This window comes from Typopeltis vanoorti, chromosome 9 (genome assembly GCF_054136105.1).
Source record: "Typopeltis vanoorti isolate ZY-2024b chromosome 9, IOZ_Tvanoo_1.0, whole genome shotgun sequence".
Taxonomy (NCBI): Eukaryota; Metazoa; Arthropoda; class Arachnida; order Uropygi; family Thelyphonidae; genus Typopeltis; species Typopeltis vanoorti.
This window is the reverse complement of record NC_143557.1, coordinates 140,929,130-140,952,685: the sequence shown is the minus strand read 5'-3', so window position 1 is coordinate 140,952,685 and position 23,556 is coordinate 140,929,130. Positions and strand designations below refer to the sequence as shown.

At 37.3% G+C, this 23,556-nt stretch overlaps 1 protein-coding gene across 1 annotated transcript in view; it reads left to right on the top strand.

Moving 5' to 3' along the window:
- The window catches only part of LOC150103634 (transcription initiation factor TFIID subunit 4B-like), a 397,716-nt gene that overhangs the window by 340,218 nt on the left and 33,942 nt on the right, over window positions 1-23,556 (top strand). Inside the window, exons 16-17 of the mRNA XM_090398501.1 lie at window positions 14-139; window positions 17,053-17,109. Of these exons, the coding sequence (XP_090254627.1) occupies window positions 14-139; window positions 17,053-17,109 (183 nt within the window). The remainder of the gene's footprint in view (window positions 1-13; window positions 140-17,052; window positions 17,110-23,556) is intronic.

The following is a 23,556-nucleotide window of genomic DNA, read 5'->3' as shown; positions in this document are numbered from 1 at the left end:
CTCTTGTATGTAGAACGATTCAAGGTTTGAAGTATCACATGATGTTAAAGGCCAAATAAAGTTCCTTGAAGAATTGGATAAATTAGAAAAAAAGAGGCACGAAGAGCAAGAAAGGGAGATACTGCTTCGAGCAGCAAAGGTTAATACTTTCTTTTATTTATGAATGTTTTGACTAACGATTTTATATGATATTAATTATTAGTTATAATCCCATAGTTTTTATCATTCTAAGTTTTGGACAAAATTGAATTTTTTTTTCCCATAAGAAATAAAATAAATTATGTAAAACAAATCACTACTTAAGAGACAAATTGACCAGGAAACAGAATTCTAACTTGTTCTATAGATTCATTAATGAGAATGCACTTGGTGGTCTTGTTGATTTTCCTGTATCTAATTTATAAGAAAATTAAATAATATATGGAAATCATCCAAATATTGTATAAATATTCAATAGCAATGTTAAGGCCATATTACTATATGGATTAGCAGCAGAAATTGACCAAAAAAACATGAAGTTGAATTAAATAGTTTTCATAGTATATGCATAAAGCATTAAAAATGTTTTGGCCGCAATGTATGAATCACATTAAATGGACGGAGCAAAAAAAAAAAAAAAAATGCAGATGGAAATGGATTGACATGTACTGAGAATTGACAGGAGAGAGATTCCAAGGGTAGTTTTGAGAAAATTCCAGAAGGATTGAGGAAGGCTTGAAATAACTTCACAGAAAAGGAAATGACTGGTTGCAAGGAGTGAAGAATTACAGAAATAGTTGCGTAAGAGGAAAGGAAACAGATCTCAGCCTTATGGGGTGTGATAAAAAAATATGGTGATATAGCCACAGTACACTTTTAGACAGAAAGTGAAGCTGAGAGAATCACATGATCTATATCCATCTGTCAGTCACATGATGAATTTCTAATTGGTCAGTTTGCTTGCTTAGTTGTATATACAGTTTTTGTGTACATGTGTTTTGCATCATTTTTACTAAAATGAAAAGCGATGATCAGAATTGTGTGACTTCAGATCCAAATATTTTTCCAAAATGTCATGACAGAAGATGAATCTTGGATGTACGGTTATGATCCTGAGAGCAAGATTCAAGAATTCACAATGGAAAATGTCCAACTCACCTCAGCCAAATGAGATACTCCAGTTGAAATTCAGTGTCAAAGTCCTGTTGACACTGAATTTCAACTGTTCACCCACTTCTGTAGCCTTTTTTTTTTTTTTTTTATTTGGAGGGAATTGTGCAGATGGAATTCGTACCTAAAGGTATTACAGTCAACTCTTGCATGCTATGAAGGAGTACTGCATTGTGGAATGATGTGCGTTAAAAAAGACTACAGAAGTGGGTGAACAGTTTCATGTTGCATCACGACAGTGCTCCACACCATGCATCTCTTCTTATTCAACAGTTCTTGTTGGATAAAAGAATTACTTTGTGCTTGCATCTGCCATATTGACTTGATTTAGCACCCTGTGACTTCTGGCTCTTACCAAAGTTGAAATGGATGATCACAGGAAAGCATTTTGCATCAGTACAAAAAGCTGAAGCAGCTATGACAACATGCCTAAATAAACTAAAGAAAGATTACTGCCAGAACTGTTCCAGAAAGTGGCTGGAATGTTGAGGCAAAGAGACTACTTTGAAGGAGATTATTATTTTATTTTATTTTTATTTTTTATGATGACCACACACAAATGAAAGATCTGTAATGCTACGGCGCCCATGTGTGGGCAAGTTATTAAGAGAAAAAAAGTAGCCTATTGCTATATTTCTTAAGTAGAAGGCTGTACTCAGTGGGAAAAAAGAGCATGCTAGAGATTATTTCAAAGAATAGAGGTGGATGGAATGAAGGAAGATGATGAACAGTTAGTTCGATGTCTTTAGAGCTGGACAGCATGTGGGTGTTGGCCAGTGGCTGTTCTAGTTCTTGCATGGTTAGAAGAAATTGGAGGAATGTAGCAGCCAATTTAGAGGAGCAGTGCTTGTGAAAGTACCTATAGAAAAGGCATAGTGCCTATGGTAAAGTAACTGATGGGAATCTGTGAAGGAAAAGTTATCTATTAAAAAGATTGCCCTCTTCTGAATATCATCAAGAAAGTTTAGAGAGGTCTTGGATACTCCACTCCAAGTGTGGGAACAATACTCCAAAATTGCTAAAATTGTAGACTTATAAAGTGTTAAGAGGATGAAAAATAATGTTGGAACAGAAAAGAACACCAAGCTTAGAGGCTAATGAGGCTATGTGTGTAATATATTTGTGCCAGGATAAACTGGATGTGACAGTCAATCCAAGAAGAGAAAGCTGATCTTGAAATTAAATTTGAACATTATCAAAAGTAAGCAGCTAATCTATGAGGCAGGATTTTTCTTACAAGTAATAAGGCAGGCTTAAATTTTTTTTTTTTTTTACATTGAAATTTACTGAGTTGTCTTTGCCCCATTTGAGGATGTTGAGGAGGTCAGTGATGAGGAGTCACTGCTTAGGGAAGATTTGAGGTATCTAACATTAGAGTACTACAGAATTCTCGAATGAGGAAGAGGAACGAAGGGTACTGTTGTCAACAAAGCTGTGAATAGGATTGAAGTCAGAGAGAGAAGATTATTGATGTTAAGAGGAAAAGCATGGTGAGGGTACAGAACCTTGTGATATTCCAGCATTCATGGAGAAATCTGATGAGAGGAATCCATCCACCATGACATGCAATGAACGAACAGTGAGGAAGCTGGCAATTTAATCAAAGTGCAAGATTGATTTTATAAGATGGTATTTTGTTTAGGAGTCCTCAATGCCTTTCAAATATCAAGAGTGACAATAGTGGTTTTTCCAAATATTTTCATGCCCTGTATCCAAAAGGCAGCTGATATTGGCAAGGAAGTCAGCTGTAGAATGAGAATGGTGGAATCCATATTGGTGATTGCTAATTAATTGATCAGTGTTCAGGTAGTGAAGATGCTGGTTATTAATAACCTTCTCTATCACTTTTGAACTACCAAGGTAAGAGCAATGGGACAACAGTTAGATGGCTGATTTATGTCTCCCTTTTTGGATACTGGCTGAATGTAGGCTTACTTCCTTGCTTGCTTTGGGTAGATGTCAGTAGAATGCGATAGTTTATATAGGCTATTGATACAAGATAGGCATCAATTCTAGAGTACAAGTCTTGATCATAATTGGAGGGATACCATCTGAACCAGGAGCTTTATTAGTATCAAGATTAATCAAGGTTATCCTGATATCTCTTTGGTGAAAGGAGGCATGCAATGGGTAATTTGTGGTAACACGGGGAGGTGATTTGTTTTGGTCATCCAAGCAAGAGTTGAAGGGAAAAACTGTTGCCAAGAAGTCTGCCTTTTTTCTTGAGTGAGATTACCATAGTGTCATCAGGAAGCAAGAGAAGGTGGGAAAAGTATGCCCAACAGCCTTAGCAAGGGACCAGAAGGTTTGTCTGCCAGTTAACAGGAGGTGAGTTTTTTGCATTTCATTTTTGTAAGGTCTGCTTTGGAATCGATTATAACTTTTTTTACACTTGATTCATACTGTTGCGTAAGCTGAGTGAGAAGCTGAAGTTTTTAATTTACTCCATTGAACATAAGCTGCATTTTTATCATAGACTGCAGAGGCACTTTTTTTGGAGAACCACTTGATTGTCTGAGTCAGTGTCCTCTTCAGATTTTCATCATCTCAATTATTCAGCATAACCACTATAAAACTTGTATACTTCCATATTATTATATGGAGGTTTAAAACCTTAAAAGATAGTACTGTATTGGGAAGGGCTTCTGCGCAGGACATGGACTGGTTATTACTAACACAATATTCCAACATCAAAATGTGCACAAATTCACATGGAGAGAAGTGGCAAGGGAATAAGAAAAGTCTCATTGACTATGTTATTGTTGATAGTGATGTTTTCTCACTAGTGCAGGACACTAGAATGTACAGAGGATTTGAAATTGGAAGTGATTATTTGAAGTGAGTAAATTACTATTTACTCTTGAGCTTAATAAAATTGAATTTCATATTGAAAAGAAGAACATGTAAGAAAGTTTTAAAGCAAATAAAAGTTGAGCAGCTCTCAGATGTGAACTGTAGACTAAAACACACAAACATTATTTAAGAAAAAATGAAAGAGATTTAGAACTGGAACTGAACCTTGGAGATTCAGTGGAACAAAATGCTGATTGATTCAGCCAGAGGCATGTGGTGAGGTTACTGTAGAGATAGAAAAATCAGAACTCCATGGTGGACACAGGAAGTTAAAGAGGCAGTGAAGGAAAAGAAAAAAACGTATCGAAAGTTCCTGGTGAATAAGTCAGCTCTTCCTCATTTTTTTCAGAATCCAGTGGATACCTACTAATGGAGTATACTATGTGAAGGTTAGGATTGGATAGGTTAGAAGCCCCAGTCAGTTCTCTGCATTCCTTAAAGGCTATTTGGAAAATTTGTCTGTTCCCTTACCTAGAACTTTCTTTGGATCCATATTCATGAATAACTGACAAGTAAATACTGTTTAATTTGACATCATGAAAATTGGCCTGTGTAACTTGAAATCATCTCCTATTCAGTATATTTATCATCATGTATACACTACTTGGAAAGAAGTAAACAGACACCATAGTGTGAGGAACAAACAGCCATGGCACCCACCTTAATTTCGAACCATTCTTCCTGTAGGCATGCAATGAGGACTGTTGTGGGACAGACTTCCTTTGAGGTCAGGGCTCTGTGCAGATCAGTCAAGTGTGGTGATGTTCATGTCCACATACTATGCACTTACAGCAGCACTTTATGACACAGTGCATTGTCTTGCTGAAAGAGACGATGGTCATTTCTGTAGAAATGCCACAAAGTAGAAAATATTACATTGTCCAAAATGTTCAGATACCTCTCAGAGTTCAGTGTTCATGGTACCACAGATGGCTGAGGCAAAAAAAGACAGTCTTGGCAAAAACAAAGAAACATAAAATAAGAAATGTGGACATTCGAAATAATTTATGGCTAAAAAGTTGAAGAAATGCTTGTGAATCATTGCTTGAAGTGGAAAACTAATGAGATGTCCACTTAGAAAGAATACCAAGAAGAATGTATGAAATGAAATGAAATTTTAGGGAAATGACCAAAAGGAAGACTACAGAAAAGGTGCCGAGACCAAATAAGAAAAGGTCTAGAAAAGAGAAACCTGAACTAGTACAATGTTCATGAAGGAAGAATTTTGTGGATAGAAAGAAATGAAGGGATTTCAGCCCCCTGACCTGACAGTTTCTTTCAGAACATTTGTTGTTAAAGAAAAAAGAAAATACACTTAATAGATTATTCACGTAAAGTGAATGTGAGACATATTAGGTAAAATTAACTAAAAGCTATGAATAAATGTGCGTGTATGTCACACACGTACACTGCTTGGAAAGAAGTTAACGGAGAGCATAGTGTGAGGAACAAACAACCATGGCGACCACCTTAATAAGATGTAGCACTTCCTTTCACAGCGATGACGGCAGCAGTCCTTTGTGACATACTTTTCAAAAGCATAAAATAATGATCAATAAGAATTTTGGACCATTCTTCCTGTTGTCATGTAATCAAGTCCTAAACTATTGTGGAGTGGATGTCCCTTGACCTCATCTGATGCCTCATTTCATCTCACAGATGTTCAGTAGGGTGGAGATCAGGGCCAGTCAAGTGTGGTGACATTATGTCCACAAACCATGCAGTTACAACATCAGCCTTATGACAGGTGCATTGTCTTGCTGAAAGAGAAAATGGTTACTTCTGTAGAAACTCCACAAATTAGAAAGCATTGAATTGTCCAGAATGTTCAGATACCTCTCAGAGTTCAGTGTCTTCAGGTCTCTGTGACTGGTACCACAGAGGCCTGAAGTCAACCAGGAAAAACATGACCATACCATTACAGTGCCACCTCTGAATTTTATAGTTGGGATTATGCACTCTTGTAAGAGACATTCACTGCACATCCACTACACCCACACCTGTTCATCTGCTTGTTAGAGGATGTAGTGTGATTCATTGCTCCATAACACAGCTTTCCAAGCTTCCACATCCCATTATATACTCTTTGCACCACTGAACATGATGTTACATGTTTGGTAATATGAGGTTTGCATATTTAGTCCTACCATGGAAATTCATGTTGGAAACCTTGGTGCTGAATGTTTTTGTACAGATTCGTGTTTCTGTCATTGCCCAGAACTTAGAACTCTGCATTCAATGTATCAGTCAACAAATGGCAGTTTTAACATATTATCTTTTGTAGCACCCTAAAGTCGCATTTGGTGAGTATGGTGTGTTGTCCACTGTGTGTAATACGTTCATTTGACTTCCTGTGCTTCCATCTTAGTATGGTATCACTGATTGTTGATCTGGGATAGCCCAATTTGTCAACAGTTTGCTGAACAGACAGGTCTGCAACATGACATCCTATCTCAATGCCTCTATCAGAATCCATCAGTTCCCTTCTCGCTGCCATTTCACCTCGACGCAGTTGAACTGACTTGGAAGCATCATATTCCTCGAATTTATACCAACTTCAAACACGTCACTCATTACATGGCACAATGCACCTTGCCCATGAAGGTGTCCACTGACTTCTCTGCAAGTAGTGTAGTATTGAAAATTCTATGTCCTCCTTTCCATGATCACTGGTGCCTGAATATATCATCATAATTCTTATTATTTAAAAGGATCTTACACACTTTAAATTATATATTTAATTTAATCCTTTATCCAAGTGTAAGCAAACAAAGTTTGCTCCTAAAGTATCTTCAGGACTGGGGCAACTCGTGGCAAAGGTGGACTGAGTTCTAGGAAAGGTTATCACCCAAAGTGTAGTGACCCTTCCCATAATGCATATTATACATGTCTGCAAGGAGATGTGCTTTGCATTATGGGATACTAAGGAAAGTGATGAGAACTTAGTCCACCTTTCCTACGAGTTGCCCCAGTCCTGCATTTTGAATAGCTTCTCTTCTGGCACCTTGTCATATGTCTTTTCCAAATATACAAAACTTAAATACAGATCTGGCCAGCCTGGCTGGCCAAGTGGTTAGCGCATCCGCTCTCCGGCCAAAAGGCTGCAGGTTCAAATCCCGCTGTGGGCATGGATGTTTGTAATTGTCTGTGGAAATACTCGTGGTGGTCGGTGGTAGATGGCGTTGGTGTGGTTGCGGTTGGTTGATTGGTGAATTGAGTGGTGGAGACAGAGTTGTAGAGCAGGTGTCCTCCCTCGATGAGTCTTTGGACTCCCTGGAGGTGTCAAATAATAATAATAAAAGATCTTTTATATTCCCATGATTTCTCAACTATTTGTCATAAAGTGAAAATCTAATCCTGACAGCCTCTATTTGGCCTGAATCCAGCTTGTTCTTCCCCAGGCTTTCTTTCCACAATCCTTCTCAATGTTTCTCAAGTATACTTGCATAAATCTTACCAGGAACACTCAGCAGAGAAATACCTCGGTAATTCTCAACAGTTTTATTTCCCTTTTTTGTATATGGGTACTATGAGAGCTCTACTTCAATCATCTGGAATTCGTCCATCTGTCCAGGCCTTTTGAACTATACTATGCAGCTACTGTAAGACTTTTATACCTCCATAACTTAAGCATTTCTGGTCAAATATCATTTATTCTGCTGCCTTTCCACATTTCAGGATTTTGATAGCTTTTTCTACTTCAAGAGTGAGTAAGTATTCCTGATTGCATGTCTGTTGAGTGTTTTTTGCCACTGTGCTGTCATCACTGCCTGTTTTTTTTAGCAATTTTTCAAAGTAATTACTCCATACATCAAGGATATCTTTTTCTCCGGTTTTCATGTCACCTTTACGAGGGTGGTGTGAAAAGTTCTCGGCCTAACAATGAAAAACAAGTTTATAATTTCAAAATTATTTTTATTTTTCAACATAATCTCCCTTAAGACTAATACATTTATTCTAGCGATGCTCCAGCACCATTATCCCATCCCTGTAGTGGTTCTCAGTAAGATCTGCAAAATATCCCTCTACAGCTGCAATCACCACTTGATTCAAAGAAAAATGCTGACCAGCGAGAAAGAGTTTTAGTTTTGGAAAGAGACAGTAGTCAGAGAGAGTCAAATCTGGTGAATAGGGTGGATGTTCCAAAAATTCATAGTGCAGATCCTTTAATTTTGCCAAAACACCTTTGTGGGCAGGTGCGTTGTCCTGATGAAAGATGATTTTTTTTCTTCTGCAAACCATGTCTTTTCTCATGATTTTTTTCATCTAGTATGGTTGAATGACCGGAATGATATTTCCTGGTTATTGTTTTATCCTTTTCAAGATAATTAATAAACAAAATGCCTTTATCATCCCAAAACACCGATGCCATGACCTTTCCTGCTGATGGAACTGACCTGACTTTGTGCTCTTTGGTGCTGAACAACCGGCTTCTGTTCACTGTTTTGACTGCTGTGTGGATTCTGGTGTGTAATGGTGAATTCCAAGTCTCATCCATAGTAATCAGTCGACGCACGAAATCAGTTTTATTCTTGTTGAAATGCTCCAAGCACTGTTCAGAGATTTGTCATGCGACTGCATTTTTGATCTGCCGTGAGCAAGCACGGCACCCTTCTTGTGCAAAGCTTTTTCATTTGCAATTCTTCATGCACAATATATCTTACACGTTTTTTTGCATGAAGAATTGCAAATGAAAAACTTTGCACAAGATGGGTGCCGTGCTTGCTAACAGCAGATCAAAAACACACTCGCATGAAAATCTCTTGACAGTGCTTGGAGCATTTCAACAAGAATAAAACTGATTTGTGCGTCGATTGATTACTATGGATGAGACTTGGAATTCACCATTACACACCAGAATCCAAACAGCAGGCAAAACAGTGGACAGAAGCTGGTTGTTCAGCACCAAAGAACACAAAGTCAGTTCCATCTACAGTCTATAGTCTCAGTTATTTTACTCAGTTTGACTCGCTGGTCATCCAGTACCATATCGTGCACTTGATCAATGATTTCTGGTGTTGTTACACTTTTTGGTTGTCCTTCATGTGGATCATCTTCAAGGCTGGTATGAATGTTGAACGTGAATGTTGAGATGGGAGATGAATTTCATCACCCAGTATGAGACCACTTCACAACTTATTGGAGGCCAAAGTGGCTTGAAAAAGTTTCATGTTTGATATCTAGAGCAGGTTTCTGGACAATATATATAGAATTAATTTAAAAAATGGAAAAAAAAATTCCTTAATCCGTAGGTTTATAGCAAAACCTTTCTGGGTGGGAGCTATATATAAAAAAAATAGTAATCTTTAAATTAATAATTTGTATAATCCATATTGATTCTATCCTCTCGTATGGTTGTGAGGCCTAGACTTTATTGAGGAAAGATTGAGAGGATACTCCTGTCTTTTGAAATGAAAACTTATAGAAGACTTTGAGAATTCCCTATACTGCTCGAAACCAATGAAAATGTCCAAAAACTGATCGATTCAATTAACCGGACAAAAAGGGAAAATATTCTGACAGTCATCAGAAGAAAACAGATGAAATGGTTCAGACATGTGGAGAGGGCTAATGGCATTCCAAAGCAAGCACTAGAAGGAATCTTTCCGGGATCAAGGGTTAGGGGCCGACCTTGATTAAAATGGACTGATAGCATGAAAAAATGGACATATTCCTCCCTTTCTCAACTGATATCAAGAACAAGAGACTGAGATGATTGGAGGTAGCTAACAAAGAATATCACCTACCAGCCATGAGTGACCCAACGGTCCATTTAGAACTACAGGAGAGAAGAGATAATCCATATTGATAGTCATACTGTTCTTTGTTGTAGGATCTTCTATTGATAAAAGTTGAAATATACCATAATTTTAAATTATAAACCTGCCTAAAGACAACTGTCAACGTATTAAATCTCTTGCAGTAAATTACTATTTATCAGAATGGAATCTCAATTAAAAAACTTTTTCTTTCCATATTCATTTATCAGTAGTTACTTTGTAAAGCCAAAAAGCATTTTATACATCACTGCAGCTATTTTTATTTCCAGTCAAAATTTGATTACATTACCAATAATAAGTCTCCTGTGTTTTGGTAGGGAAAATGTGGTTTATTGAATGAAAAGCAAACAATAAAAGAGAGAGAGAGAATGGATATTCTTTATTTTCATGTGCTTATTGTGTCATTTCTATGCTATGCTATGACCAGCACCAAAAAAAAAAAAAAAAAAAGTACTGTTTGTGGTTAGTGTACTGCTTTTTTGATACAAGACCTAGATTGTCTTATTTGTACTCTTAATAAAGGAGAAAGAAATATCACAATGTGATAGGTTAGGGCTTTAATATATTCACAGTTATGCCTCATTGGACAGCCTATGTTATGGATCTGTGATAAGCCATAGAGCCATGGGATCATTCCAGAAAACTGGTGTAGTTTCTTTACAGTATTACTATTTCATCTAATGATTTCATTTAACAGAAAAAGTTCACTTGCTTGTTAATACTGTTAGTGAGATTCTGGCTGATCTCTTGTCAGGTGAATCTGTCCCATGGAGGAAGAGTGACTTTCCTTTTAAATCTGCACTGGCCATAACTGTAACTGCTTTTCCTAAATTTATACACTTAAGAAATAGTCAAGCAGAGACCTATTTTTCAATTATTGAATACATAAAGAGTGGATTCAGTTATTAGCAGTTGCTGACATGGAGTGTCAGATATGATAAATACATTTGTACTGCTTTGTGTATGGAAGGAATTGTGCAGAATATTGTTTTAGTAATTGACAGTTGGTGCTGAGCTGCTGGTTGAGATTCTGTGATCAGTTTTTGTTGCATGTTAGTGGTGGCACACATCATTTAAGTTTGAATTATGGCTGTACATATTTAGTAAAGTGGATGTGAAATTGTTTTATATATGTTTTGTTGTTCTTTGTTCCATTTTTGATATTTTTTATTATTTTTTTTTTGTTATGTTAAAAAATAACTATTTCTTTGATGTGAAGCATTACTGTAATTTTTGATAGTGTCCTTCATTATTGGTGATATCAGAAACTTGCAGTATACAGGCACATTGTGGAGGGGAAAGACTCATTCTCTTCCATGTGAAGCACCTATTCATGGTGGTGGTGAAGGCCTCCCAGTGATAGTACTGGGCCCTTTTTGGTGTTATGCTTGTGCTATACTTTTCTTCCTGCATTCTTCTTTTTACTTCTCCCGAGTCTTCTGTATTATCCTGTCTTCCAGACCATCGTCACTGGAATCCACTGCCATGTTTGCCATGCAGTGCAACCCGTGGACATCCAAAAAAGAGGGGGAATCCTGTAGTCTCATGCTGTTTGGCCTCTCCTTCAGCAAGATGGTCATTCCTGGATGGCCCAGCCAGGATCAGTTGCTAGTGGACTTGCTTACCATTGTCAGTGGTGTTGCAGTAAGTCTCCTTCCCCATAATCTAGGCATAGGCCCAAGGCATAATGTGGTGCCAGTATGGCATCTGAGGCAGCTCTGGCATTCCACTTTTGAACAGCCATTGCATCCATGTGTGGCTGTATGGTGGGTAAATTGCTCCGAATCAAACTCCCTTTGAGAATGAATAACTTTTCATCCTCTTGTTTATCATGAGCCCCTTAACAAACCACAATCATGTTCAAAAATCATAGAAACATCAATAGACATTAAAATAAGAAATAAAAAACATAAGAAGATGCAACAAATACACTGTTTTTTTAATCATGCATTCGGGTCATGTCTACTTGGAAAAATGTTGTCCTTCTTCTTCCAGAAGGGTTACTAGATCTTTAAAATCTCCAAGATTCTCCATTCAGAGATATTCTTATTGAAGCAGCAGAAGTGACAAATTATTTCATGTAACATCTATGGGGGAATACCAATTATGGTTCCCCCCCCCCCCACACACACACACAAAACTTGAAGGCATAATATTAGAATATGATTTCCACAATGGTTCTGATGAGGAGAACTGCTCTTAACTGAAGGGCTAAGGAATGACAGCCATAAGAAGAATTCTTACATGTAGGGATGGACACCTGGTTCTTATGGAACATAATCCTTACCTTCAAATCACCAAAACCACCAGTATCTGTCAAAGCAGGTTATCTCAGCTACCCAGTCAGAATCTGTATCTCAAACCTTATGCACTGCTTTTAATGTCAGAAATATGGTCATTCTCAGTCTGCCTGTTGTGCCTGCTATCTGTGCCTGATATGGCAATAAAGAGTATGAAAATAAAGCTGTAAGAGCAAAACACTAAAATGTCCTAACTGTATGGTAGACGACTCAGTGTACTCTCAAATATGCCAAAGGTGGAGATTGAAAAGAAGATCCAAAAATAAAAACTGAGCAGTGCATCACTTATCAGCAGTTGAAGAAGCAATATACCACTAAAGTAGCAACAACATCTGGTAAACCTTCTTATGCTAAGAAGGTAACAGTAAAGAAAGTGTCATTAGGCATTGACTCGTATGTCAATCCCACTTCTCATAACTACAACATTCCTAAACAGTATGACTTGCTTGCTATCCCCATAGATCGAATCAGAGTGAAAAGCTGATATGCACTTGCTCCTGAACATGCCAAAAATGGTCCCACTACATGAAATTCTATTTATTATAAAAAAAAAAAAAAGACCATGCACTGCAGAGAATCAAAAACCCTTTAATGGATGGCCTGTCAATACATGGCATGGATACCAATTTAACATTGCCAAGTGTAAGGTGATGCCCTTTGGGAAAAAGATATCACAAGCTGTGTACTATATTGATGGAACTGAACTGCAGGAAACTGATGAGGCTAGGGACTTGGGCGTGATGGTTGAAAGAGAGTTGAAGTTTCAAGGGCATATTGCAAAGGTAGCCAATACGCATCAGATTACATGGGTGTTGAAGAACATACTGACAAGCAGGGATAGGGAGGTTACTTTTCTCTTTTATAAGGCTTTAATAAGGCCACATTTCAACTACTGTGCCCATAATGGCTCACCTGGATTCTGTGGGGATTAGGAAGTGGTAGAGAGGATCCAGACATGAATGACAAAGATTGTGGCAGGTCTATGGAATTCACCCTAGGAGAACTGATTGAAGGTCCATAGGTTCAAAAACTTCCTGATTGGCAAAAAAAGAAGAGACATGATAAAAGAATGTAAGTTATTAAAGGGATTTCTGTAGGATTGACATAGAAGAGTTTTTTTTTTTTTTTCCACTACATGGCAGGAAAAGAGAGAGAGAGAACAAGGAGTCACCCATAGAAATTGTGTAAGAGTGTAGTAAGCAAGGGTAATGGAACTAGAGTTTTTGCTAGGAGGGTGGTGAATGGATGGAATAGCTTTGCCAGAGGTGGTTGTAAGTGCTTTATCAGTGAATGAGTTTAAGGAGAAGTATGATAGGTAAGTGTTATGTGAATAATGAGTCTCCCATGATGAGTCTTTTTTTGACTACATGAAGATATCCATATAATAATAATGGTACCTCCATTCCCTGCAAGAAGGTAAAACAGTCAGTATGCCTTGTTCCTTCCCCAGAGGGAGTCCAATTTGATGACATATTGGATATTTTTTCTGAAAAGGCAATGTTTAATGCTAGCCAGCTGCAATTCTTCAGAAAGAAAAAAAAATCAAACGGCCAATTAAAATATAACCTCTCATCATAGGAAGCCAGATGATACTACCACCTCAAAGAAATAATGAAAGCAATTCTGCAATTGGAATTGTCGTGGTTTTTATGAAAACATCAATGCCATCAAAGTTAATTATCATTCATGAGGACAGGACAAGGGGTTTGCCTACCCATGAAAGAGTTCCTATCCTAGTATGCAGCCACATCCACTTCTAGTAAGCTCCAATTAACACCAGTGACAGTAATGGTAGTTGCTATCCAACTCCCAGTCAGAACTTTTATAACAGTACAGTATGACCATGATATCATATTGCAGTTACCAGCCTGGGAGATTTAAACAGACATAATACTCAGAGTGTATGCTTGATGACAACAATTTCTCCCTGTTGAATACCAGTAGCAAAACCTTCCACATGCCTACCCAAACAATGACTTAACTACTTGCTCACCATCCACCGTTCAAGTGGGAAACTGAAGAAAACCTATATGGGAGTAACCATTTTCCCATGACATCCCTTCTTATATGAGCAACCATGTACTACATTGTGAATTTCAAATGGAAAGTTGCGCAAGCTAACTAACTGGCCGACCTTTTAGCAGAATTCAATTCTGCAACAACCTGCATCATCTCTATCAGTGATACAGTGAATGACAGAGTCTATTACACAAGCTGCCACAAATCAATTCCTAAAGTATGTAATCAGTTTCCACATTTCTCTAAGCTATGGTGGAATTATGATTATATAGCCAGGAGCACTTAGAAGAAAGTATGATGTATCTACTACAGATACCCCACAACAGTAAATATCATTGCTTACAAACTTACTTGATCCTGATCTAGACACATCTGTCATCAGTGCCAGCAGGAAATCCTGCATCAAATATACACCTTCTATAGCAAGATCAATCAAGAACAGAAAAGTATGGAATAAAATCAGGAAAACGAAAGGCAGATACACCACCACAAGCTTTCTTTCCTTAAACATAATGGATACACAATTGCTGACACACTCAGGGAGATTTTTTCTAAAACATCGTGTATATATTCGTATCCCCCCCCGCTGCCGCCACATGGTCCTTGCCCAAAAGTGCAAAGCAGAAAAACAATATACTCTTTTTATTTGAGCAGTACTGAAAAATACAAGAAGTCATTCGTGAAAGATATGAAATGTCCTTTGCTTAAATGTTGCCCAACTGCTGTTTTACCAGATAACATCCATTATGAGATGCTAAAAGCTCTTACCATCAGCCATGAATCACCTGCTAAACCTTTTCAACAGAGTTTTCTGTGAGAATGGTTTTCCAGATACCTGGCAAAAGGCTATTATTATGCCTTTCCTAAGCCAGGTAAGGATCAGAATTCCCAATAAACTATTGGTCAGTTGCCAGTGCAAGATTCTGGAAAAATGATTCTCTTGTCTGTTATGGCTTCTGGAGTGAAACAATATTTTTTTTTTTTTTCTAGAACACAGTGTGGCTTCTAAAAATATCATTCTATAACTAATCATCCATCAGCTGGATGTATTCACTCAATAATTAATACTTTGATTTTTCTTTAAATTTGCACAGTTAGGACCTTAATGTATTTCATTCTATGCCACTCTATATAATGTATATGCAGCTCACTCGTTTTAATTGTTGAATCTTCCAGTTTTCATTTCTCTTCTACTTGTTTTAATTTGGAAGTCATACTGAAAATGCTTGTAAATAGAGACAGTGGGATGAAAATTCTCTGTTAAATTAAAGTCTTATGTAAGGTTTTTATCCTGCATATGAGAGGTGCAGATAAAGGTTGAGAAAGAAGAAATCTATTGACATTCTTCTTAAATAAAGAGCTGTAGGTTGAAATTATTGAGAAACACATTGTGGGGAAGGCTGTCCCATAGAACAGAGGTAGATGGAATAAATGAGAAAGATAAGAAGCAGGTTTGGTGAGTTTGCAGTTGTACTGTAAACAGATGTTAGACAGCTGCTGCTCTTGTTTTAACCAGCCTAACAACAAGTGGAGGAATGATGTTTGCCAATTCACTGGTGCAGTGACCATGGAAGTACCTGTATTGAAGTGAAGAAAGAATCATATATGAGCCAAATTTCCCTCCTCTGGATGGCATCAAAATTTTTTAAGGTTGTTTTAGGTGCACCATCATAAATGTGTGAACAGTATTCTAAGAATGAGCAGATTTGGGATTTGTTTAAGGTTAGTAACTGGGTATGTGTAAAATAGCTTCTTGAGTAGAAAAGAATGCCTAGTTTGTTAGAGGCTGAGGAAGCTATTGATGTGATGTGATGTGAAACCAGTCCAAGGGAGGAATAGTTCATCCTGTCTAGTGATTTGTGTATTACTGAGGATGAGGAAAGATCAGCTGAGATCCCTTTTGCAAGAAAAAAGGCAGGACTGCATTTTGGTGGCATTGAAGGTCACTAGATTATCCTTGTCCCACTAAAGGATGGTATAGAGATTGTGTTTAAGGCACTGTTGAAGGTGTATATGGATGTTACAGCTTAGATTTCCATTTGTCATGTTATTAAAGATGGTTTGATGATCAATCTAGAGCAGGGAACCCCCACTCTAGAGACTAAACATGGTATACTTTTTCAAACCTCCACTCAATAGTATGGGATTCTTACACTGGGCATCAAAAATCATCTACCACACAAATCAAAATATAACTCATTTTGTGTTCTGGAATCAGAACTTATTCCACCTTTACCGCGAGTTGCTCCAGTCCTGAAAATACTTCAGGCGCAAACTTTGTTTGCTTGCACTTGGATAAAGGATTAAACCAAATATATAATTGGTAGCATAGCCAAGTGAAAAAACTTCCATCAACTATCTCTAATCCAGAGAATTTTAATAATAAGGTGTTGACACCTTTTGGCAACTGGTATATGGTGATATGACTTCTGCATTACTTCCACCTTAGTATCACCACCTCTGGGTGTGGCTCCCACTGAAGAGACCTCAATAAAGGTCGAAACCAGTCTGGATAGTGACCTTTTCCATAATGCATAGCATTATACATATCTGCAAGGATATGTGCTTAGCATTATGGGAGATACTAATACAAGTAGTGATGAGAGCTTGGTCAACCTTTACCACGAGTTGCCTCAGTCCTGAAGATACTTCAGGTGCAAACTTTGTGTGCTTACACTTGGATAAAGGGTTAAACCAAATATGTAATTGGTAGCATAGCCAAGTGAAAAAACTTCCATCATTTTGTGATAAATAAATCATCACAACAGCCATCCAACATGCACTCTTTTAGTTTTCATCTATTGTATGAGATAATAGTAATTTTTAATAGCTTTTTATAATAAATAAGTTTCTGGGGGTAAGAATTGACTGTGATTATCTTTAAAACATATATTGTTATACTTCATTTTCTCATTTTTGTAATGTATAAATATACATATGTATATATTTAGAGCCGTTCAAAACTTGAAGATCCAGAACAGTTAAAACTCAAGCAGAAGGCAAAAGAAGTAAGTGCCTAATTTCAGTTGAATATCAATTAAGAAATTTCTTCACTCATTACTCAACTTCTGATAACTTTTGTTTGTAATATTTTACTGTTTACTTTTTGCTTACATGTATTACTTCAAAGAATGAATTATTGCAGTTCATTGAATAAATCTTGTAGTGTTCAAATTCTTTATTTAAATATTATATTGAAATAATTCTTTCATGCCTTAAGAAAGTCATTTGGCAGTACAAAAAAACTTAATATAGCAAATAGAGTGTTCACTAAATTTGTTTTTACATGTAAAAATTTATGTAATCTGTTTTTAGATTAATTGCATTTTATGTTTAATTATTTTTCTTTTTTTGTCATTATTTAAGAGGAATATAATGAGTCAATAAATTATTTTATACTTTTTTTTTTTTTTTAAAATCCTGAAAACTAAAGCATAAATACAACCTTAGAACATTTTTTCCCTCAGAAACTAGTTGTATGTATATCAAGTGGATTTTTTTTTTCCTTTTCCAAACTTCGGTTTTTAATATCCATTTCACAGAAATCTCCCGTGGAACCCACACTGTTACAGATAATAAAAGTATTAGAGCTACGACATTGCAGCATTTGTCTACCATACTCTTTCTTTCTCACCTGAAAGCTGTGGTTCATTGAGCTCTCTCCTTTGGGGAAAAAAAGGAATTCTTAGTTTTCTCACATAGCCCTCTTTGTGCCAAGCTCTCAAGAGCTACAGCAGTGTAAAAGGTGTAGACTACAACATCAGTTTCTGCCTTTATTGTTTTTGATATGATCATAGCCATTTGTGTTGTCACCAAAGCATCACTGCCTGTCTTTAAAAGCTTTTAACGTGAGTGAATTGAATGATAGGAAAAACATGCAGAGTTCAGGTTTTACTTGTCACTGTGCCTTCTCTAACTAGTAACCCATGAAGCATTTGGTATTAAATGAAATCTTTCAAATTGTCACTTTAACAGCCACAAGTTTAGAATGTTGCTTTATTCTTGTTTAATCCTTTATCCAAGTGTAAGCAAACAGAGTTTGTGATAATCCCTTACCAATTTATGTAATTTGATTATGCCCCCTCTCCTTTCATTTGTCCACTAGACTGCAAATTGGCATGCCCTCAATCAGTCTTCATAGTCAACATTCTGAGACCACAAGCTACCTTAGCCGGTTATCTTTGAACCCTTTCCAAACATCTCTTCATCCTTTTGAAAATAAGGTGACTAAATCTGTTTACTGTAATCGATATGCAGTCTGAACAAAGCCTTATACAATGAAATCATAACATCCTTACTTGATGTCAATGTCCTCTGCATCATTGCCATAATCTCATATGCTGACTCCACAGTTTTAGCAGTGCATCCCTGAAATTTCAGGTCCCTATCCACCATCACCCCCAGATCCCTCATCTCTGTCGCCTCCTCTAAGATATCCCCATCATTCTTATACTCTGCATTCCACCTGTGCTTCTTGAATTTTAAAACCTTACACTTTGCTTCATTGAATTGGCAGCCCAATTATTTGCCCATTCACCTGGTCTACTCTAGTCCACTTGTAAGGCTATATGAATTGCCTTGCAAGTGGACATAATCTGCAAACAACTGTATATCACCATTCAGACCCTTGTCAATATCATTTACAAACAAAATAAACTGCAGTGGTCCTAAAACAGACTCTTGGGACACACCAATACTGACTTTCCTGTTCTGGGATATCATTTCTCCATACACAACTTGCTGATGCCTATCACTAGTGCTTTTTTGAGATGGTACACAATAATACAGTGTATCAGCACCTTTATTAACAGTGACATGTAGGTGCAGTACATTTAGAAATTTGTAATATTTGTTAAATTTTTAAAAATTTACGTGTATGCAAATAAGCATGGTAAAAATTTGCATTTTTCAGTATGCCTCTTTATTAAGTTATTTGCTATGTAAACATTTTTATATATCTGCTGTTGTATAAATTTTACTTATTTTTATATATGTACAATATTTATTTTATATATTTGTACAATAAATTTATGGTTAATAAACTGTACATTGTGTACTTAATTTGTTGTTCTTATTCCAAAAACATCAGCCTACTATGAACTAAATTGGTAAAAAATGTCAGTAAATAAATAATTTATAATTTTTAGTTTTCTTTTCATGTCATTTTAAATTTTTAATTTTTCTCACTAGTAAAGAATGAGTGCTGGCACCTATTATTTTATGGGGGGGGGGGGGGGTAACACTGCCTATCAGGCAGCCAATCCCTAATCCAGTGCATTATCTAACTATCCAATCCCATCTATTAAAATTTAATTACCAGGTTGTCATGTGGCTATCTATTAAAGACTTTAGCAAAATCTAAATATACCATTGCGTATGCATACTTGTTGTTATAACAAGTAAGTAGATTGCTAAAACACAATCTGCCTTTAGCAAATCTGTCCATCTAAGAGCATAATGTTGTTTTCAATCCAGTTCAGAATCCTGGTTCTCACTATCTTTTCTAACATCTTGACCACAAATGGCATGCAGATTGCTCTGTAATTTGTAATCTTGGTCTTATCACCCCCCCCTTATGAAGCAGAATAATTTTGCCCTCTTTCCACTCCCTTGGAACTTGGATTAGTCTTATACAGTGCAATCATAACATCCTTACCTCCATATCAGTGTTCTCTGCATCATTGCCATAATCCGCTGTGCTGACCCTGCAGTTTTAGCTGTGTCTCTGAAATTTCAGGGATACACTAGCTATTACCAATCTTGTTGTTCTGTCACCATAAGGGCATCTTCTTCCACATTGCATGCTTTCATCTTTTCATTCATTCATTTCACACCTACCTTATTTAACCTCCTGATCTGTAAAGAGATAACGTTAATGCTATTGTTACCTCCCTGGAACCTTCCTTCAACACACGTGATGATATATCGTCAAATCCTGCAGTCTTATTGACATCAAGTTTACTCAATTCCTCAATCACCTCCTACTTACTCACCATCAGTGGTCCCCACCCCAGACACACACGCATTGCTCTCAAGTTGTGCATGATGCTAATTTCATGAGGATGAAATACCTTTATGAAGTGCTCATTTAACATCTCTACTATATCCTCCTCAGTAGTTATCATTCTACCATTTTCACTAACCAATATCATCCTTCCATAATCATTCTTTCTTCTACTCATCATGTATAGAAAAAACTCCCTAAGATTTCTTTTGGCCTCATTAGCTAACTGCCTCATGCTGAACTTACCCTTACTAAGTAGGTCACCTTTCTTGCTTGCTCTTTGTACTCCTCATGCAACTAGCTATTACCACTCATTTTGTGCTGTCAGGCTTCTTTCATGTTGCATGCTTCACCTCTTCATTCATTCATTTCATACCTACCTTATTTAACTTCCTGAAAATGCATTCTGATATTGCCTCTGCAGACTTTCCTAAGCATTCCCCAAGCAGCATTGATGTTCTTTCCATCCTGTTCTTCATTCCATGATATAGCTGGGAGTAGTCTCCTAAGCGTTTTCTAATCACCAGCCTTGTATCCCACATTATCCCTTTCTCACAGAAGTCCTCATATGGATGACCACCAGCCAAATAATCACTTTATGAGATCACTTTCACCAACTGAAGGGAGATTTGACACTTCATTTACTATAACATCCTCTAATGAAATAATAAAATCCAAGACCCTTGATTCTCATGTACCTTACATAAGGTAGTTGTCCCTCAAAAACTCAAATTTATGCTCTCCCCCCCCCCCATATGCTGTCTATTCATTCCATCTGTAAACCCTCTGTCCAAAAAGAAACTGAACTCTTCGAAAATAGAAGAAACTAGTGGTGCCACCTGTTGTATCTTTTTATTGTCGAAAACGGCAACCTTCGTTAGTGTTGTGTCAACTGTTTATGACATTTGTTTCATTAGAAACCGAGTTATAGTGCCAAGAGTGACAGTGTGTTTTGACGAACAATCGGAAAATGAGTTTCAAACCAAAAGCTGCAATTGACTTTTGTGTTAAACTTGATAAAAGTTTTACTGAAATGCATCGAATGCTTCAAAAAGCATACAGTGATGAATTCTTATTCTGTACTCAAGTTTACGAGTGGTTTAAGCGATTTCAAAGTGGTCATGAGATACTTGAGGACGATGAAAAGCCGAGCCATCCAAAAACTGGACTGAGCGAAGTTAACATCCAAAAAGTGCATAATTTCATCAAAATAAACCTGAAATCGTCCATGAGATTGATTGAAGATGAATTGGGGGATTCCAAAATCAACTGTGCACATTTTGACCGAGAGTTTTGGCATTTGTAAATTGAATTTGCAATTTGTTCCCCACAAGTTGACCGACGGCCAAAAAATGTATCGAATTGAACACTGCAAGGACCTCATTAAAACCGCTCTAAGGACTCAAACTTCCTTGAAACGATCGTTACTGGTGATGAAATGTGGTGTTTTGAGTTTGAGCCCGAAACAAAGCACAAGAGTACTGAGTGGAGACCATCAGAAGAGGGGCATCTGAAAAAAATTCGCTTGGAGAAGTCGAAAGTAAAGACAATGCTGATTTGTTTCTACGATTCCAAGTGCATTATCCACAAAAATTCATTCTGCCTGGCCAAACGGTCAGTGGTGAGGTTCATGTCGAAGTTTTGAAGCGATTGTTAGCAAGAACTCGTCGCGTACGGCATGAATATCGTGATGCAGGCAGCTAGTCACTTTTGCATGATAATGCATCATTCGAACATTGTGAGACAGTTTTTGAGCAAAAACCAAGTTTGTGTGTTGGATCACTTGCCGTATTCACCTGATTTAGCACCCTGTCACTTCTTTCTTTTCCCCCGACTTCATTTGCTGATGAAAAGAAAGTGATACGACACCATTGAAAACGTTCAAGCGGCAGTAACCACAACCCTCAGCAGTATCCCAAAAACTGATATAAAAAACTCATTTAATGAATTAATTGACCGTGACAAATGCTGTATCGAAGCTGAGGGAGAGTATATTGATTGAAATAAATTATTTGAATAATTATAATTGACCTGTGTTTTATTTTCTTTCAAAAGTTCGGTTTCTTTTTGGACAGAGGGTATATTACCATAATTAAAATCACTCATAATTATTACCCTTTTCTTATTAGTCGGATCAATTTGTCTATACATTTCCTTCTCGCTGCCCTCCATATTACCAATGCTATAGCAACACCCAACTAGGTACTGTGCCCTGTTCACCCCACCTCACACCATACTGTTGCCATCAACAACAGTACTCCTTCCTCGCTACCCTGTCTATCTGTCTTCATGAAAAACATCACATCCCTCCATCTCTACTCCTGTTAGAATGTCTTTCTCATCCAACCATATCTCACTTAAGTTCTTGGGTGAATAAACTCTATCAACACTACAATTTCATTGCCTTTATTTCAAATTCTTCTGGCTTTTGTGAACATACATGCTAGCTTATTTCTGGCTTTCTATCAAGTTCTACCAATTCCACGTCTCAGATATGACCCCTTCCCATACCTAAACGTTACTCCTACATCCCTGATTATCTCCATCTTTTCTTGTAAACTCACACACCACTCCTGTGTCCACCCACTCTTCTTACACTATCTTCCTGTCTATCTCCCCCCCCCCACAACACATATACATTTCCCTATCTGTCTTGTGTTCCTTCTCTCATTCTCTTCATTCATGCCATCAGCTTTCCATTCTCAAGCTCTCCTACCTTAGTCTTCTATTCACTTCACTCATTACTCTCTCTCTCTTGCAGCAACAGTCCCTTCCATGTTGGGCCTGTTCATTGTGGAGGAGACTTCTCATTGGTGGTACTGGCAGTTTTCATTCTTAATATTTGTCTTTGGTTTACTTACTGTATTCTTTGCTCTACTTTTCCCAAGTCTTTTTTTACTATCCTGTCTTCCAGATCACCATTACTGGAAGGATCCAGTGCCCTTCAAGAGAAATTATGAAATGCACTTCATAATTAACCTGGTGCTCCGTGCTCTACTTTGGCCTCTGCTTCAGCAAGATGGATGCTTGTGAATGTCCCAGCCTGGTTCACTCAGTTAGTGTGGCTTGGCTACAAAGGTTAACTGTGTTGCAGTAAGTCTCCTTCTCCATGGTCCAGGTACTAGACCCAAGGCTTGCTGTGGTACTAGTATGGTGTCTGGGGTAACCCTGATGTCCTACTTACATTTCCCACTTGCCAGATACTGCTTCCATGGTGGATGGATAGGGAGTTCTACTGCCAAACAGAAATCCATTGAGCATGAATCCTTCATCTTTAAAATTTCCAGGGTCTCTAAGGCCCCAACCAAGTAATACTGTGGGAACATCATTTGATAACAGAAGTAAGAAACAAAAGACAACTGACACCATTATAAATGTACCAGTGTTTCTCATTATCCATGCAACGGGGTGAAAATCCAGTCAAGAAAATGTCACCTTTCTGTATTCAAAA